The 20,111-nt window shown below is 43.3% G+C and overlaps 1 protein-coding gene across 1 annotated transcript; it reads right to left on the bottom strand.

Moving 5' to 3' along the window:
• Window positions 1-11,997: 11,997 nt before the first annotated feature.
• Window positions 11,998-18,666, bottom strand: LOC142368747 (uncharacterized). The gene is made up of 2 exons (XM_075450927.1): window positions 18,655-18,666; window positions 11,998-13,200 (listed from the first exon to the last, which is right to left on the bottom strand). Exons 1-2 carry the CDS (start codon window positions 18,664-18,666, stop codon window positions 12,250-12,252), a joined length of 963 nt encoding a protein of 320 aa, XP_075307042.1. The 3' UTR covers window positions 11,998-12,249.
• Between the last annotated feature and the right edge of the window lie 1,445 nt (window positions 18,667-20,111).

The raw sequence follows: 20,111 nt of genomic DNA, 5'->3' as shown, positions 1-20,111 counted from the left end.
GCTGTACCTGATTCTAGAATGCACAGGCCACAAGTGGAATTCAGAAAAACAAAAAACGTGACAGCCAATCTGAAATGAGGAGCTGTTAAGGTTATCAAGAAATGGTCGTGAGGTCAGGTTCCACTGCTATGGACAGCAGCATTGATTCAGTCAGGCAACCAGCAGCGATCAAAGATTCAAAATACATAAGTCCTCGCTTCAGGAGGATTATAGTTTTAATAAGTGACACAATTAACAGAATTCCTTCTGTCTCATTTGATTTGTGTAGGGGTTGGGAGAATAAATGTTTTGAATAAAAAACAATCATATCGCATCATATCACCTATGCAAACAGATTATCTGAGGTTTTGTCATTGCAACTATACCAGGGATGTGACAGAGTTAATATCAAGTAGAAGAGAGAAACATAACAAACAACCAAAAAGACACTTCCAGGAAAACGGCCTCCGTGACGTGTTGCTCGAGGGGAATTAATTTCCAAATGTCACCCGGAAAGGTCACCTCTGCAGAGACGTGAAACATGGAGTTTGAGCCAATCTAAATTGAAGGGTCTCGGCTAAATGGGGAAAACGAACCGGAGCCTAAAAAAAAAATGTGTGAAAGAGAGACATACCCTGAATTTCATGCAGCTTATGTTCAGTTATTCGCTGTAATATTTTTAAAACAAAGAGTCAAGAGTCTGGCTGTTGTTCGCGTGGCGAAACCAGTTCGAAGTGGTTGCACATTCTTCACAGTGGGGTCACACCGAGGTTAGAAGAAGAGGGTCCAGCCACTTATTGCATTTCGTTTTTTTTTCGTTTGTAGCTCCATTTGGATATGCTGCTCTCCGCTTGAGGAAAGACTTCCTTCAGTGACAAATCAATTCAGCTGAAGGTTCATCTAGCTTTTCTCATGGCATCTTTACAGGTGTGGGCGCTTTGTTAAGAAACACCAAGGTATTCAATAGATTTTCAGTCACAATAGAAGAAAAAAAAGGTTTTGTAATTTGAACAGTATACACCGCTCAAAACAATAAAGGGAACACCTAAACAACACAATCTAGGCTAACTCCAAGTCAATCACACTTCTGTGAAATCAACCTGTCCAGTTAGGAAGCAACACTTATTGCGAATCAGTTTCACCTGCTGTTGTGCAAACGCAAATGCTCTTATCATGTCATATCACTGAGATTATATTCTATATTTATGAAATCAGTGGAAATATAAATTCACGATCAAGGTTGGTAATTGAAAAAAGAGGAAAGAAAAAGCCACAAAAGCGAAAGATGTTATTGCAGGCCGCTCACGTCAGCTTGCTTTCCAGCCTCCTGTCTTCAAATCTAAGTGGATCACAGTGAGTGTGACTCCATCGCTTTGATGTTGCGACTGCAAGGAAAAATGCGACAGAGCAATACCGTTTGGTTTCATAAAGGAAATGCTAAAGGAGATACTAAAAGAAGCACTGAAGCTCATTTCCTGAAAATTTAGTGGATCATTCAGCTCTTATCCCAGCTTCCAATCAGGAAATTAATCTCACAATATGGGACCCTCCCAAGCTAAAAAGGACTGTTCAACTGAACCTGGAGAGACTACTGATAACAGAGGCAAAGATGGAAGCAGGTTTACGTTTCACAAGGAATGGCCTGAAGTGTGACACCGAAGAAAACCCTGGAGTGTTTTTAAGGAACGCTTCGAAAAGACTTGAAAACGTGCACTGTGGCTACCCATCCAGTCTGGTTGAGATTAAACATTTCTGCCAAGAAGAATGAGGAAAACTGTCAGAGAAAGATCCTTTCCCCAACAGACGAAAGACTGCCACTGGGGCCAAAAATGCTTTAAAGTTCCAGCATGTAACATCTGGGGTGATTCACTGGCAGAAATGTAATATAATGTGGTTTCCTTTGTTGTGTTTTTGTAGCCATAGACTGAGCGATAATTATGCAAGAATGTGACACTTCGCCCTCCTCCTCCTCCTCCTCTTCCTCCTCAGTCCTCCAACAGGTTTCCCCTTCACGTTTCTACTGTAGCCCAGAAGGGACAACACTTTCTTCAATAAAACAAAATGTAAGAAAAATTGGAAAACTTTCTGAACTCACTGCTCATCAGTCTCGACCAAAACCGTGGACAGACTGACTTTCACTGACACTGCTTATCTTATTTCTAATCCAAGTCACCATTTTGTGTCTTTATAAGTCTTATTGTGTTTGGTAGTTGAGCATATAAGCATAGAATGCATAGCCTGCAATTATTCACTTTTGATGCCATTATCTCGAGATGACAACGTCTTAGTTTTAATGATAATAAGAAGTTACATTTTCTTGTTTTCACTGTTTGTTTTGAGAACACAGCATACAGTAGACTGCTTACATAGGAAATAAAAAGATGTGTGCGTTTAGTGTTTTTATCGAGATCACGAGGGAATTTGGTGAGCTTGAAAATGAGCGTGTTTCTGTGTCAGCACCTAATCTCCCCGCTTTCGTGACAGTTGGGGAGGATCTGGAATGTTAAGTCAACACATGCGTGTGTAATTCTGTTGACTGCTCTAAGTCAAGTCAATTTTTGCGCTTCAGCGCAGACGGTGGCTAGCCTGGGCGAAAGCCGACTGTTGACTCTGTCAAACAGTCTGGGAAAACCCAAGAGGAATCCGTTTCCATGGAGGGCGGGACCTTACCCAGCAACTTAAATTCATTGGAGTAACGGAGTTCCCTTAACCAATCATAATGTTTAGAAATGACGTTGGTTATGCGCCGAGGTTCATGCTTACTCTCGCGAGGCTCTAGCTTGCGAATCACGCTTCCCACATCCGCTTTCATTATACCGGTACCATTTGATAAATCAAACTTTTCCCAAAGCCAGTTGGAAGGAGAGCTTCGACATCCTTGCCACTAACAATATTGAAGAGGCATTCCTCTTGCTCTCGTTTTAATTGTGTAATGCTCTCCAGAGTTGAGACAACTTCATGGATAGCTTCTAGCGTTCTTCCGTCGCCATGTTTATTTCCGCTGCGGTTGAACTACAATTATATGGACTACAATGGACTCCGCGCGTGAGTTCTGCGTCACCACTCGCAACTGTTTGCTGATTGGCAAAACACTGAGCGAACCGAGGTAGGGGGATTTGGCCAGACTATGTGCGGAAGTACGTAGGATGGCGTCGCCAGGCTAGACGGTGGCATCCGTGGGCAGAGAGTCTATCTAACTGAGCTGCACTTCAGCCAGTGGATGCCCCTCAGTTTTTCCCGCTGTTTTGCTGTGATGAGAAAACTAACTTAACTTGGCAGAACTAACAAAATATCTGAACCCGTCATCTTGGAAAATACATCATTAGCCCCATAGCGCCACAAAACGAGCTTCGGTATCTCGAAATGGATCTTTTTTTTTTTTCGAGAAAAAAGGTCTTGGCATATAAAATGCCATAATATGAAAAATATATGGGGGCAAAAAGTATATACAAGTGTGGCTGGGCTCTGTTATGACAAAAATTAAAGCCAAATGCGGGAATTCACTTAGATGGTGTTTTATTGTGCTCATCTTCAAGGCTAAAAAAAAAAAAAGAAGTGAAGCAGCAGTGCAAAAAAGAATTACAAAGGACATCCAGGCAGGTTAAAATAGTACCTTCAAAACTCAGACAGTCCATCACTTTCAGTATGACTTGTAGCGGTAGTGGTCAAAGAGCTGTGCTGTACCGTAGGATTTGCTACCGCAATCGGAAACGATGGGGCGGCTTGCCGAATTCGGCACCCCTGCCGTCAGATGCACCCCCTCGCGGGAGCGAGCGCGCACCACTTGTTTGTTCAGAAAGTGAAGCATTTCGCCTAAACAAACGCTGGGGAACATACTATTCTACGATTTAATTATTTATGAAGGAGATGGAAGAGAAGAACATCGGTTGCTTTCAGTCTTTAAAAGTCTAAAGAGTGTTCCGATGTTCTTCTCAACACAAAATCGCGTTATAGCGAACGCTGTGAAAATATAAACCCCAGCCATAAGTACAAAATGAATGGACTTGATTTTTCAAAACAAGGTGAATATATTTGACTTGGGATCTCACAAGACTTAAATATGAATCCAGCTTTTGTTGCAAGGTTCAAAAGTAAGTGCTTTTATTTGTGTTAACCTGTAGGCTATGTAGGTCGAAACAATAGCCTTCTGATCCTGAATATCACTATATGAAAATGTAATTTGATCTATGCCTCATAGACAAGTCATAGCATCTGTGTGTTTCTCACCATTAAAGGACATATTCTCATATTCAATAGCTACACTTGTTTTTAAGAAATTATATATTTTTCTTGCTGCTTTATAAGATAAAATACAATAAACCAATCCCCCATCCACCACTAACATATCTGTTATCAGACCTATCAAACTCATACATATATTGGCACCAAATTCATAAAGTTAAAAGTACCTAATGCTGAGGTCAAAGAAACAAAATTGTGCAGATGGGGAGCATTTCATGGCAGGCCTTGTGTTCCCTCTCCTGTGATACAGCATGTACCCCCTGCTTAACTCTTACTGTAAAGCTGTCACATGCACTAAACTGACTCTGGTTCAACACACTAGTCTTTTTTTTTTTTTTACTGTGAAAAGCATTTGATTCTGGGATTAACAGAAAAAAAAATCAAAGGGGGTGCATATCACGGCAGGCCTGGTTTTCCACCTGCCGGAAGGTGGCACATGCATGAAAACGACTCCCCTCATCAGTATCAGTCCTTTGACTATAATCTGAAAAGGTAATTTATGCTGGGAGAAACAGAAAAACAATCATCCCACTAGGATATTGTAATTTTTACCTGGTGATAAATTCACCCCAACTCTTCTTTTGGGAAATGTGCACACAAAATCATTGGGAGCATATACATAATTTATTGTGATGAAAAACACTTTGAACACTGAACACCTTCACAATAAGCATGTCACAATAGCTTTCTATGAAAACAAACCAAAATATCAATAATAAAAAACATTTTAACAATATAAAAACAAATATAAGAAATAACATGGGACAGCATTACTTACAAGCGGGACACAAGAACTCCTCATCCACTGGAGGCCAATCCACACAATTCTGGTGGTACCACCTCTGACACACGTCACAGCAAATCTGGGACAATAGGCAGGTGTAGTGGTATGCACATTTTAGATTATAAAGTGTCCTAACAATAACTCTAAATGAATTGACTTATAATATCTTTAATATTCCTTCTTCTCACCAACATAATTGTTTAGTTCTGGCTAAAAAACTATTTTCAACAGCATATGTACAATGGAAAGTAAGTAATCTTGCATGTCAACACAAAACGAGTACAACAAAAGTGATGCCTGTATTAGTAGTACCTGTAGATGCCGATGATGCAGAAGAATGTAGTAATCAATTGTTGTAAATAACCTGGGCAACATTGATACAGTAAAAACTATTCCTTTTCATTTTTTGTGGCAAAGCATAGAAATTACCCTTTGGGTTCCATCCTGGTCCTCCTACCCACAAAAAGAACAATAGTTGCTCAGGTCATCTGTTAAGACAAACAATATTAAACAAATATGTTCAGATTAATACAATTTGCTTGGCATAGAATGAATTGACTGTCTTAGGGTTGCTTATTTGTGAGATAACATGCATACATTTTATTTAAATCATATTAATTAATTAATTATATTTAAATTTTATGAATTATGATCAGTATTTTATGAATTATGATTATTATTAATTAATTGAATTCCAATTGGCTTGAATTGGACTTACTATCTAAGTGCCTTGAGATGACATTTGTTGTATTTGGCGCTATATAAATAAAAATGAATTGAATTGAATCGAATAAAAAACAACAACATGAAGTGACTGACAATGTTGAGCGAAAAGAAAACACCTGATTCTCTAAGGAGGGACTTGGCAAGCCTGAATTTGTCCACTGCCTTCTGATTTTTTTTGACTTCATTGCCCAGATTGAGGTCATTGCAAAAGTGTCAATGAAGGCAACTTGACCGGCATTGCACTGGTTGTGCTTGAGCATTAGCACAGTTAAATATGTATTTATCACCTATAAAACAAATGTTACAAAGATGTCATTAGGATTACACAGTGAATGAAGCACATGCCTTAGACCTTAGCGGTTTTCCTTTCAAAATTGAGAACAACAAATTTTCCTACTTGGGCATATCCGTGACAAAGAAGCATCAAGATCTTTTCCAGGAGAATCTTAATCACATTGTTAAATCAAACTAAACAAACCCTAACACAGTGGTCGCCCCTGTCAATGTCTCTTGTGGGTCGCATCAACTCAGTCAAAATGACCATTCTACCTAAATTTTTGTACCTTTTCCAGGCTTTACCACTCTTTATCCCTGGATCCTTTTTTCAACTTCTCGACTAAGTTATTTCTTCATACTTATGGCAGGGTAAACGACCACGTTTGAACAGGATCCATCTTCAAAAGACCAAGGCGACAGGCGGTCTGGCCCTTCCAAACTTTCGCTTGTATTATTGGGCTGCTAACTTGCGCTGCCTTGCATTCTGAACCTGACTGGGTGGCGATGGAGCTACAGTCACACGATAACTTATCAATTTTTGCACTTCTTGGATCCTCACTTCCACTTCCCTCAATCAAACCAATTAGAAACCCAATGGTTAAACACTCTCTAAAAGTCTGGGCCCAATTTAGGAAGCATTTCGGTTTTCATAGCTTTTCTCTCCTAAGCCCCATTGCATCAAACTACCTTTTCAAACCATCCTGCCAGGATTCTGCCTTTCAAGAATGGCACAGGAAAGGTATTGTACGTTTTAAAGATCTGTTTATAGACAACAGTTTGGCTTCATTTGAGCAGTTGAGTAGAAAATTCTGCCTCCCTAAGTCAAATTTTTTCAGGTATCTTCAGGCGAGACATTTTGATCTTTCTCAGGCGTCCAGATCCATTACAGCAGCAGAATCGACCATTGTTGACACTGTTCTTTCTATGGATCCACTTAAAAAGAGGCTCATTTCAGCTTTTTATGGCAAGCTGTTGGATCTTCGGAGTGCCCCCACAGATAAGCTCAAAACAGCATTGGAGGAGGACTTAGGTTTTTCCTTATGAGAAGATACTTGGGTTTCCATACTCCAATTGGTTAATTCATCAGCCCTCTGTGCACGTCACTGTTTAATTCAGTGTTGTTTTCGTCAACGATGACGATGACGAAATCATTTCGTTGACGGCACTTTTTTTCATGACGATAACGAGACGGTGACGAGATAAACATAGCTGTCTGATGACGAAAACATGACGAGACATGTGTGAGTTTTCGTTGACAAAACGAGAATGGACAAAAATGTTAGTGGGTGATCTGTCAGACGTTTAAAATGCATGACATTTCTGCTTATTGTGTGTGTCAATTAAAACCTAAAAAGTATCTGCTGCGGCATCTTAAGGCTCGCCACAGGGATATTTTTTCAAAGGTAAGTTACAAATGCTGTTAACATAATCGATAAATTTCATAGTAAGCTAATACATTAGTACGTTTTCCACATACTCCTGGCACAAATGGGCTGCTAGCTTCAGGCTAAAATTAGCTTTTGTTACGCTAACGTCAATTCATTACAATTGTGTTACTTTAGCAGCATGTTTACATTCAGTGACGATGTGGTTATCTCTTTGTGTGTACGTTCTGTCAGCACGTAACTTGATATGTTAAACAGGTCGAGTTACTGTTATACGTAGAGTCTGCTAGCTTTAGCCTAAAAGCCACAAGTGACGTTGTGCAGCCCTAACCAGGACCTGTGCGTTTAGTGCGCTTACAGTAAAGTTGGGACACACGCACAGTACAGAATGAAAAATCAGAAAGCTTTAGTACAGGGTCAGTTAATAAGCTATGTATTTTTGTTCTGCTTGTTTGATAGTTAAGACCATACTATTTTCTTAACAAGGTAGACTATACTTATTTTTTCTCTCTTTTTTGACTAAAACTAGACTAAAACCTTTTTGACTTTTCGTCGACTAAAACTGGACTAAAACTAACACATATAGAAGTGACTAAAACTAATAAGCATTTTAGTCCAAAAGACTAAGACTAAGACTAAATCTAAGATGGTTGTCAAAAACAACACTGGTTTAATTCAGTTCAAAGTGGTACACTGGGCTCATATTTCAAAAGCAAAATTGTCCTCCATATACCCGGACATTAGTCCATACTGTGTCAGATGCAAACATGTGGAAGCTTCTCTCATTCATATGTACTGGTCCTGCTCAGGCCTTAATAATTATTGGAGAGAAGTTTTTCAGACACTTTCTCGGGTGCTAAACATCAAATTAGAACCAAACCCACTGACTGCTCTGTTTGGGGTCATGGGAGGGGAGAAAAAGCTAACTATAGCAAAGCAACGCACTTTATCCTTTGCTTCCCTTCTGGCCCGTTGAGCAATTCTGCTCAGGTGGAAGGATACTTTTCCTCCCACTCATGCGCAATGGCTGGAAGACATTGTGTCCTTCTTAAAACTGGAGAAGGTTAAGATACTCACTTCAGCAATCAAATGAGAAGTTCCAGAAGGTGTGGGGCCCCTTCCTAAACGTATTCCAGACTCTGTAAAGGCTTGGCCCTTGAGTACAGCTCAGCTATGCTGCACATTTTTGGCTCAGTCATGCTTTCGGCATAACAGTGATCTTATGCTATGACTAGTAACCTGGCTGTGACATGGGAGGGATTACTTTTTACACCGTTTGATTTTATTTGGTTTATTTTCATTCTTTTATTTCTGTATTCTTGTACATCTCACTTGTGCATGCTGTGATTGATATATACCCATAATCATATCTCTGTATTGACTATGAAACGCTGCACATTTGTTATGTTGAGAAAACTTCAATAAAAAATATCTTGAATCAGGATTACACAGTGGCAGTTTCTCTGCTACTACATTGTTGTAGTATTAGTGATTTTCCTTGCACGTTTTAAGGTAATTTTATTTCAACACAATATACTCTAAATGTCATAACTGAAATATTACCCATTAGGGAGTGGAAATTTATACATACAATAGTAAAAAAGTGTTACCTGACTCTCCAGCTCCTTGTTAGGGCCCATGTTCAATGGAAACTAATGGAAACTCACGGCTCCCGCAAACAAAGCCCAACACTGATACCTACTGGAAGGAAGCAGCAGAGGGTGCCCGAAACAAACTCAATTTGTTTTCACACTCAGGTGGCGGTAGGTGGGCAGTGTTCTTACATAGAGGTCGATTTTTAAAACGGTGGAAAAGGGGCATTATCCACCAGTGATCTCACATTTCCCCTGATGATCGAGGGAAGAAATGCTTTAAACTTCCTCCTCCTTTTCCTCCAGTTTGTTCCTGCTCTGCATCCTAGACATCTCTTCTTAAGCTCATCCAGATTTGGGGTATTTTTCCAGCCATTTCTTGGGCTTTTGTGAAGCTCAGTTAGCTGCACCAACAGGTGAACAACTTTCCCGTTGCTATGGTTACACATCATAACAGATGTGGAAAACTACCAGAGTGACCAGCAGAGGTCTTTCCAGCAGCATCCACACCAGTTCAGAAGTCTCTGTTTTCACAGAGAAAATCTGAAGAAGATGCAAAGAATTCTGGAATAATGGTGCTGACCTGGTTTGGTTCCACCTGAACCCAAAACATTTAATCCAGAGCCAAAAGCTTCCATCCAATTTGTATCATCAATCTACATTTATAAATAACTAAAGCTGACATATGAGTTTATTATTTTATTTCTTTCTAGACTAGAATTATATTACGGTGGAATTCTGCAGTTAAAGAAAGAGGAAAACCTCCATTTAACCAGGAGTTACAGCAGATTAAATCTGTAAGTTAGTGTAAATATAAATATATATGGCGAAAAACCAGGACCGGGGTGGGCCATTTTCTCAGTCCGGGAATTTAATTCAAATTCAGGCCACTCTAATATGGAGGAGGAATTTGAGTCCGTGAAAAAAGATAAAACAAACAAAAAAACAATCGATAACAATAAAAAAAATACAGTTACAGTTGGAGAGGAGATAACCGTGACAGCACATTTGAAACTGCTTGTCAAAAAATGGAAAACTGGAATGTAAAGCAAGTGTTCGGTTCATTTACACACAGCAAGCACGGGTCTGCACCTGTATTCATGTTCAGTCCGAAATGGATAGAAATCAACAAGAAAACAGATTCTTCCTTTCACATCAAAGCGTCGTGCCCGCGCGGTGTCCGAATAAGTGCTCATTGCAACTTGAAAATAGAACACTCTATTCCCTGCACGGGCGTGAGCGGGCTCAGCTCACATTATAATATATGGGAGGGGAAGGCTTGAACATGAAACATGATGCTGGTGCAGACTCTCCAGTAATTAAAAAAGGCAACTAAACACTCCAACGTGCTCGCGGTGCCCCTGTCCCTGCGCACGCAGACCATGTACAATATTTGCATACAGCCCTTCTAAATAATTATATTTATTTTAATTGCATGTTTGAGATGCATTTAATAACAAATATCAAACAACAAATGTGATCGCCCCTATTTAATATTGCGTCAGTAACCACATGTGCGCACCTGTGGGAATGCAGGCTACAGTTGATGAGGAGATAAAGCGTGATAAAGCGTTAATTGTTCATCAGAACTGGAATGTAAAGAAAGTGTTCGGTTCTTCTTTGAATATAGGAATACACTTCTAAATCATATAAATTGTGAGATTTTACATATTTAACAACAAAAGCTGTCAGATGACAGTTGAGTTGACATTGCAAACGTTCGCCACGTTATAGACTATTTGATCAAATTCACAACCAGGCCTATTATCCATATCTCTCAGTAACCTACCAGCTTATCTTGAGAAGATATCTGTCAATTTGGCACATTTGGCTGCCATCTGTCTTTTTTTTAGCTTAGCCCTCTCTGTTCCACCTGGCCTCTTTCTACCCTCCATCACTGACGCGCTCTGTTTCGCGCCATTGTTATTTAAAAGACGAGCCATGGCCCAAACCATCTGAAACATTTGGGAGGAGAGAATTCCCTTACATGGTAGAACCTATTTAATCTGCTGTGACGCAGCAGGCGGCTGCGCTGCAATGGTGAATTTATGCAGACTACAGTTGAATTGATATTAATGCAAGAATAAGATAAGTGACAAAAATTAGTTACAACTATTTTCCCCTTGGGCCAAGCAGCCCAGGTCGATGGTTTGGGCCGGGATAGGTCCCGGATAATACCATTGCCAAACCAGCATTGCGAAAAACACTAACTTCATGGTCGAACTGGAGGAAACTCAGGTATTCTGCAGAAGCACAGGAGTTCACTCTCTTCAGATCATGAATATCTGACGTTGATTCCTGCTTTTAAAAGAACCAATGAGAAATCCCCAGTGAGACGACACTGCCACCAGGAGGTGAAATTGGAACATTACACTATTGTTTGGATCCAGCACTGTGTTCTTCAACAACCTTCAGTTTTACAGATCATTACGGAGGTTGAAAAAGTAAGTTTCAACCCAAAGTTTGGACTAAAATCTGTTCACACGTCTGATTCAAACACAACAGACATTTGAAAGAGTTTCACAGCTTGAAGTTGAGCCTCGTGCCCTTTTAGTGTTGGAACAGCCTTAACTTTCAGCTTCAGTCATCAGCATCATACAGCTGTCTGGGAAGTACAGGGAACAACTCCAAACCTTTTTCAGATTGCGTTAAAGATTTCTGGGTCTTTGGGGAAGATGATAAGGGTCAACTTTCCCTCGTAACCAAACACACATTTTCTTCAAAAATATCTGTGTAGCAAGAACATGAAGAGCATGAGAAAAGTTAACATCTGACCTTTAATGAAATGCAGAACAATGAAATACAGACGAGTGTAAAGCTCGACTTCACATCAAACTGAAATGATATATTGCTTCTTCAGATGTTTACATAAATACCCACAGCTGGTGCAAAGCTACTTTGTGGATCTTAACTTGAAACAAAACAAATATGTTCAGTGTAACAGAATAAACATGTTTCTACTTTCAAACAGACTGCATTTTGTTCTGTCCATCAACTCACAATTGATGCCATGTTTGTCTTGAACGTCGGGAGATCCGTCCCCAGTTAAAGCAATCCCAACAAATTATAAAGCACTTTCAATGGTTCTTCAAACATGTGCTACCCACAGAACAGTCAGAACTAAAGTCCTGACAAGAGAAGGTGGTAATCCACAAAGAAGATTTTTAATCTGAACAGAGGCAAGGCTTCTGATTGGTTGTTCCTGTTGCAGCTGCCAGGTGAATGTTTGCTTATCTGCCGTAAAAATTGTTGTTGATTAAGCCAATCATTTCTCTGCAGTGTGACTACGTTGGTGTCTCTTTAGACTAGATAATCTGGTGAAAGCTGCCCCACACTGACCACAGCTGTATGGCTTCTCTCCTGTGTGACTACGTTGGTGTGTCTTTAGACTACCTAATTCAGTGAAAGCTGCCCCACACTGACCACAGCTGAAAGGTTTCTCTCCTGTGTGTATATGTTGGTGTGTCTTTAGACTAGATAATTGAGTGAAAGCTGCCTCACACTGACCACAGCTGTATGGCTTCTCTCCTGTGTGAATACGTTGGTGTGTCTTTAGGTTACCTAATTGAGTGAAAGCTGCCCCACACTGACCACAGATGAAAGGTCTCTGTCCTGTGTGAATACTTTGGTGTGTCCTTAGAACAGATAATTGAGTGAAAGCTGCCCCACACTGACCACAGATGAAAGGTTTCTGTCCTGTGTGAATACGTTGGTGTGTCTTTAGATTAGATAATGCAGAGAAAGCTGCACCACACTGACCACAGCTGAAAGGTTTTTCTCCTGTGTGACTACGTTGGTGTCTCTTTAGACTACCTAATTGAGTGAAAGCTGCCCCACACTGGTCACAGATGAAAGGCTTCTCTCCTGTGTGAATACGTTGGTGTTTCTTTAGATCAGATGATTGAGTAAAAGCTGCCCCACACTGACCACAGCTGAAAGGTTTCTCTCCTGAGTGAATACGTTGGTGTGCCTTTAGATTAGATAATGCAGTGAAAGCTGCCCCACACTGACCACAGCTGAAAGGCTTCTCTCCTGTGTGAATACGTTGGTGTGTCTTTAGATTAGATAATGCAGTGAAAGCTGCCCCACACTGACCACAGCTGTGTGGCTTCTCTCCAGTATGAAGCCTCTGATGATACCTCAGATTTGATTGTTTGATAACTTTCCCACAGTCCTTACAGCAGTGCCATCCGGATCCCTCTTGGGCTCTACGTTTCTGCAATGACAGAGAGGAAGAAGACTTAGATCCTTTTGAAGTTCACACAAAAGATTTCTCTAAGCTAACCAACATATTCTAACTGGACCTGGACAGACCGAGCCACTCAGGTTTCAATGTCTCAGATCAAACGTGAACGGTGAGGGTGCGTTTATAAGTGCCCTAAGCTATCAGCACTGTGCTCTGGTGTGTTGTGCACACGTTCAGCTTTTTAAGCTGTAAACTCTGGCGTTTTGCTCTTTTACTAATTCTTTTTGTCATGATGAAACTCTGAAAAGGAACTTGAGCTACAATATTTCTAAATGATGGAAGGAACCAGAGTCTTGTCTAAGTTGTTCACTTAAACACCATGTAGAGGTTGGGCTGAAAAAGGTTGATGACCGCTGGGTTAAAGAAATAAAAGTAACAGTGGTGGTAATACATGACATTCTTTACACTAACCCTCTGTTCAAGCTTACAACTCAGAGGTCTGCAGCCATTCAGCTCAACAGCCATCAGGGAAACACAGTCCGTTTTAACTCAACCTTTGTTTCTCTTTGTTAAAACAAGTCTACAAACCTGTCATCTAACCATTAAAGACCCAGAATATTACCACCACCAGGTTCAATTCATGTAACCCAGAGACTTTAAACACAAATAATGAAGATTAGTTCCTGAACCTCTCAAATCTGCAGACTGAGAGCCAGAAAACGTCCCACCACAACAATCTACTCGCTGATTTTCTTCCAGCAGATCATTCAGCCTGCAGCACATGTTGAGTCAAAGCACATCTGGATCTGCAGCTCAGAGAGAGGAGATGAAACCAGGAAACACTTTGCTGTTTTTAACCAGGAAAAACACAAACTGAGCAAATGGAACGTTTAATAAGTGACTCTAATATTGATATACTTGGAATATGTGAAAGTTGGTTGACACATTCATCATCATCTACAGCAGCTACCAGCATTCCAGGATATAATGTATTTAGAAAGGCTAGAGAAGGTTAGACGTAGAACAGACACTATGCAACAATATAATGATTTTGGATCTTCCATTCATTAGTTCAAACATAAAACGCCATATATGCTTCAAGAGCATCAATGTGAGATCCTCTCTGACTGCATGGTGGGAGTTTCTTAAAACGATACAGTCTTCACTAATCCCATGCAAACGTACACCCATCTGGAACAACCCTGACATCCTACAACATAATAATATAATAAACTTTCCGGGTCGGGGGTGTAAAGGAATCAAATACCTGGAACACATGTATGAGGAGATAGACTTCATTCCATTTAACAGATTAATAATACAATATGGGATGGACAAGACAACGTTTTTGGAATATCAACAAATTAAATCTATAATAAAACATAAATTTAAGTTTAATAAAACTAGGTTGGAAATACCATCAAGGGTATTAGAGTTCCTTAATCTTCAACTTATCAAATTACTGTAAAAAATCTACAGGGCATTGTCTAACATAGACGAATCAATATCCCTTCCCATTGTGAAATGGGAGACGGATCTGTCAGTCATCCATCCATCCATCCATCCATCCATCATCTTCCGCTGGTCCGGGGATCGGGTCGCGGGGGCAGCAGCTTGAGCAAAGAGACCCAGACGTCCCTGTCCCCGGCCACTTCCTCCAGCTCTTCTGGGGGGACCCCGAGGCGTTCCCAGGCCAGCCGAGAGACATAGTCTCTCCAACGTGTCCTGGGTCTTCCCCGGGGCCTCCTCCCAGTGGGACGGGCCCGGAACACCTCACCGGGGAGGCGTCCTGGAGGCATTCTCACTAGATGCCCGAGCCACCTCATCTGACTCCTCTCGATGCGGAGGAGCAGCGGTTCTACTCCGAGCCTCTCCCGGATGACCGAGCTTCTCACCCTATCTCTAAGGGAGAGCCCAGACACCCTGCGGAGGAAACTCATTTCGGCCGCTTGTATTCGCGATCTCGTTCTTTCGGTCACTACCCACAGCTCGTGACCATAGGTGAGGGTAGGAACATAGATTGACCGGTAAATCGAGAGCTTCGCCTTCTGGCTCAGCTCCTTCTTCACCACGACGGGCCGGTGCAGAGCCCGCATCACTGCAGACGCCGCACCGATCCGTCTGTCAATCTCCTGTTCCATTCGTCCCTCACTCGTGAACAAGACCCCGAGATACTTGAACTCCTCCACTTGGGGAAGGATCTCATTCCCGACCCGGAGAGGGCATTCCACCCTTTTCCGGCCGAAGACCATGGTCTCGGATTTGGAGGTGCTGATTCTCATCCCAGCCGCTTCACATTCGGCTGCGAACCGCTCCAGTGAGAGCTGAAGGTCACGGCCTGAGGACGCCAACAGAACCAAATCGTCTGCAAAGAGCAGAGACCCGATTCTGAGGTCGCCAAACCGGACCCCCTCAACGCCCTGGCTGCGCCTAGAAATTCTGTCCATAAAAATTAGGAACAGAATCGGTGACAAAGGGCAGCCCTGACGGAGTCCAACCCTCACAGGAAACATGTCCGACTTACTGCCGGCAATGCGGACCAAACTCTGACACCGGTCATACAAGGACCGAACAGCCTGTATCAAGGAGTCCGGCACTCCATACTCCCGGAGCACCCCCCACAAGAGTCCCCGAGGGACACGGTCGAACGCCTTCTCCAAGTCCACAAAACACATGTAGACCGGTTGGGCGAACTCCCATGCACCCTCCAGGACCCTGCGGAGGGTATAGAGCTGGTCCACTGTTCCACGGCCAGGACGAAAACCACACTGCACCTCCTGAATCCGAGATTCGACTATCCGTCGGATCCTCCTCTCCAGTACCCCCGAATAGACCTTACCAGGGAGGCTGAGGAGTGTGATCCCCCTATAGTTGGAACACACCCTCCGGTCCCCCTTTTTAAAGAGGGGGACCACCACCCCAATCTGTCAGTCCAGAGGCACTGCCCCCGATGTCCACGCGATGCTGCAGAGGCGTGTCAACCAAGACAGCCCCACAACATCCAGAGCCTTGAGGAACTCAGGACGGACCTCATCCACCCCCGGGGCCTTGCCACCGAGGAGTTTTTTGACCACCTCGGCGACCTCAGCCCCAGAGATGGGAGGTCCCACGTCCGAGCTCCCCAACTCTGCTTCCTCATCGGAAGGCGTGTCGGTAGGATTGAGGAGGCCCTCAAAGTATTCCCCCCACCGACTCACGACGTCCCTTGTAGAAGTCAGCAGAGCCCCGCCCTCACCATACACGGTGTTGACGGTGCACCGCTTCCCCCCCCTGAGCCGCCGGATGGCGGACCAGAATCTCCTCGAGGCCGTCCGGAAGTCGTTCTCCATGGCCTCCCCGAACTCTTCCCAAGCCCGAGTTTTTGCCTCAGCAACCGCCGAGGCTGCGTTCCGCTTGGCCTGTCGGTACCCATCAGCTGCTTCCAGAGTCCCACAGGCCAAAAAGGCCCGATAGGACTCCTTCTTCAGTTTGACGGCCTCCCTCACCACTGGTGTCCACCAGCGGGTTCGGGGATTGCCGCCACGACAGGCACCAACCACCTTACGGCCACAGCTCCGTTCGGCCGCCTCAACAATGGAGGCACGGAACATGTCCCATTCGGGCTCAATGTCCCCCACCTCCCTCGGTACATGGTTGAAGCTCTGCCGGAGGTGGGAGTTGAAACTCCTCCTTACAGGGGATTCCGCCAGCCGTTCCCAACAGACCCTCACAATACGTTTGGGCCTGCCAGGTCTGACCGGCTTCCTCCCCCACTAGCGGAGCCAACTCACCACCAGGTGGTGATCAGTTGACAGCTCCGCCCCTCTCTTCACCCGAGTGTCCAGGACATACGGCCGCAAGTCTGACGATACAACCACAAAGTCGATCATCGAGCTGAGGCCTAGGGTGTCCTGGTGCCAGGTGCACATATGGACACCCTTATGCCTGAACATGGTGTTCGTTATGGACAGTCCGTGACGAGCACAGAAGTCCAACAACAAAACACCACTCTGATTCAGATCGGGGGGGCCGTTCCTCCCAATCACGCCCCTCCAGGTCTCACTGTCATTGCCCACGTGAGCATTGAAGTCTCCCAGCAGGACGAGGGAGTCTCCCGGAGGAGCACTCTCCAGTGCCTCCTCCAGGGACTCCAAAAAGGGTGGGTACTCTGAACTGCCGTTCGGTGCATAAGCACAAACAACAGTCAGGACCCGTCCCCCCACCCTAAGGCGGAGGGAGGCTACCCTCTCGTCTACCGGGGTGAACCCCAATGTACAGGCGCACAGCCGGGGGGCAATAAGTATGCCCACACCTGCTCTACGCCTCTCACCACGGGCAACTCCAGAGTGGAAGAGAGTCCAACCCCTCTCGAGGAGGCTGGTTCCGGAGCCCAAGCCATGTGTCGAGGTGAGTCCAACTATATCTAGCCGGAACCGCTCAGCCTCGCGCACCAGCTCAGGCTCCTTCCCCAGCAGAGAGGTGACGTTCCACGTCCCAAGAGCCAGCTTCAGTAGCCGAGGATCAGACCGCCAAGGTCCCCGCCTTCGGCTGCCGCCCAGCTCACACTGCACCCGACCCCCATGGCCCCTCCCACGGGTGGTGAGCCCGTGGGAAGGGGGACCCGTGCCGTTTCTTCGGGCTGTGCCCGACCGAGCCCCACGGGCACAGACCCGGCCACCAGGCGCTCGCCAGCGGGCCCCACCCCTGGGCCTGGCTCCAGGGGGGGGCCCCGGTAACCCACGCCCGGGCAAAGGAACACGGTGTCCAATAGTTCCATCCATCATAGAGGTCTTGTGAGCTGTTCTTTGTCTGGTCCCTCATCTAGGATCTGTTTGCCATGGGTGACCCTACCAGGGGCTTAAAGCCCCAGACAACATAGCTCCCAGACTCATTGGGGCACGCAAACCCCCCCACCACGATAAGGTGACAGCTCACGGGGAGGATCTGTCAGTCAACTTTGACCAAAACCTTTGGTCCCAGATATGTTTAAGAACTTTTAAAATGCTTAAAAATCCTAATTTACAATTGATACAAGATAAAATTATTCACAGAGTACACTAAACCGGTCAACGGATGTTCAGGATGGGTTTTGCATCATCTAGCACTTGCTCGCAATGTACAGGAAATATACCTGATAATTACATCCATGCAATTTGGTTCTGTCCACCTTTCCAGAGGTTCTGGCACCTGATATGTGAAGACTTGTCAAAGTGTCTGAAATGTAAAATACCACCCTCCCCATCAGTTTGCTTACTAGCCCATGTAGATGACATGACCTTTGAGACAAAGTCAATTCACATGATTTGCACTGCCTAATGTATTGCAAAGAAAACTATACTTTTAAATTGGGAAAAAAAAAAATCTTTGCATTAACCAATATAGAGACCTTTTGTTGGATCATATCAGTCTTGAGACAGCCTCTTCCTCCAAATTAGATCATTCTCTCTGAGATCCTTTGATCGGTTCCATTACCTAGTGGGGGTGGGGAGTAGCTCCCGATCGCACCTTATGAGGCATGGTGGCCGGTACAATAGCATTTATTGTTTTCACGGTAAAAGGGGTGGTGTATAAAATGTAACTGTAACATATTGTATAATAAAAAATTAAAAAAAGAAAAAAGAAAAGAAAAAGAAAGGCTAAAGAAGACGGGCGAGGTGGGCGAGGTGGGGGAGTATTAATCTATGTCAGAGAGAAGTTTCAACATGAACTAATAAGGTGACCTAAAGACGTTAACGCTGAGTGTTTTGGTCTAAATGCATCACTCTGCTCTGCAATGTCTTTTACTGTGATTTGTGTGGATCCACCTCAGCAAAGGATGTGTTTTATAATCATCTTCAGACAATCTTAAATCACTGCAACTCGAAGAAGGAAATCATCCTACTCGCTGATTTTAATATCAACTGGGACATCAAGCCAGGAAAAAAAATAAACAGCTGATGGATGAGTGCAATTTGAGACAAATTATAAAAGGAGCGACAAGAATAACTAATACGTCAAATACAACAATTGATCTAATATTTACTAATAATCCTGAAAGAATCTCTAAGACTTTTAATCTTTTATCAGGCCTGTCAGATCACAATTTTATCTTGTGCTCATGAAAATTAAGAGGAAGCATTTAATGGCATCCACCAGAGGTCATCAGTTCTACTTCATACCCAAAAGCCAGCAACAATTCCTGAATGAGGAAATCCAAAATCTAGAAGGTCTAATATTCTGGAAAATAACGACATTGAGGCTCACTCAGATAACTTTATTAAAAAAGGTCAATTATATTATAACGCACTTCACAAAAAAAAAAGGTAAATCCAAGCAACATAGAAATAATCTGTCCTGGTTGAACAATGAAATGATAAAATGAATGAAAAATTGAGATAAAGTCTAAATCAATCCATAAAACAAGGAACGGTACCATCGACATGGAAGATAGCTCGGGTCACCCCCCCCCCCCCCGTCTTTAAAGTGCTTATGAAACGAATTTTAATTGTTGGAATTTCACAGTTTTTGCTGCTGATTCTAAAGGTTCCAAGCCTTGCGATTAAAATGAGATATTGTCTGGATAATAATTTATCCGGGAAGTCATGTTAAAACGGGCTCAAAAGGAGCCACATTTTTAGCCTGGGCGAAAGCCGACTGTTGACTTTGTCAAACAGTCTGGGAAAACCCAAGAGGAATCCGTTTCCATGGAGGGCGGGACCTTACCCAGCAACTTAAATTCATTGGAGTAACAGAGTTCCCTTAACCAATCATAATGTTTAGAAATGACGTTGGTTATGCGCCGAGGTTCATGCTTACTCTCGCGAGGCTCTAGCTCGCGAATCACGCTTCCCACATCCGCTTTCATTATAACCGGTACCATTTGATAAATCAAACTTTTCCCAAAGCCAGTTGGAAGGAGAGCTACGACATCCTTGCCACTAACAATATTGAAGAGGCATTCCTCTTGCTCTCGTTTTAATTGT

This window comes from Odontesthes bonariensis, chromosome 19 (assembly GCF_027942865.1).
Source record: "Odontesthes bonariensis isolate fOdoBon6 chromosome 19, fOdoBon6.hap1, whole genome shotgun sequence".
In the NCBI taxonomy this organism is placed as follows: Eukaryota; Metazoa; Chordata; class Actinopteri; order Atheriniformes; family Atherinopsidae; genus Odontesthes; species Odontesthes bonariensis.
The sequence above is the reverse complement of the archived record's forward strand: the minus strand, read 5'-3'. Positions and strand labels throughout refer to the sequence as shown.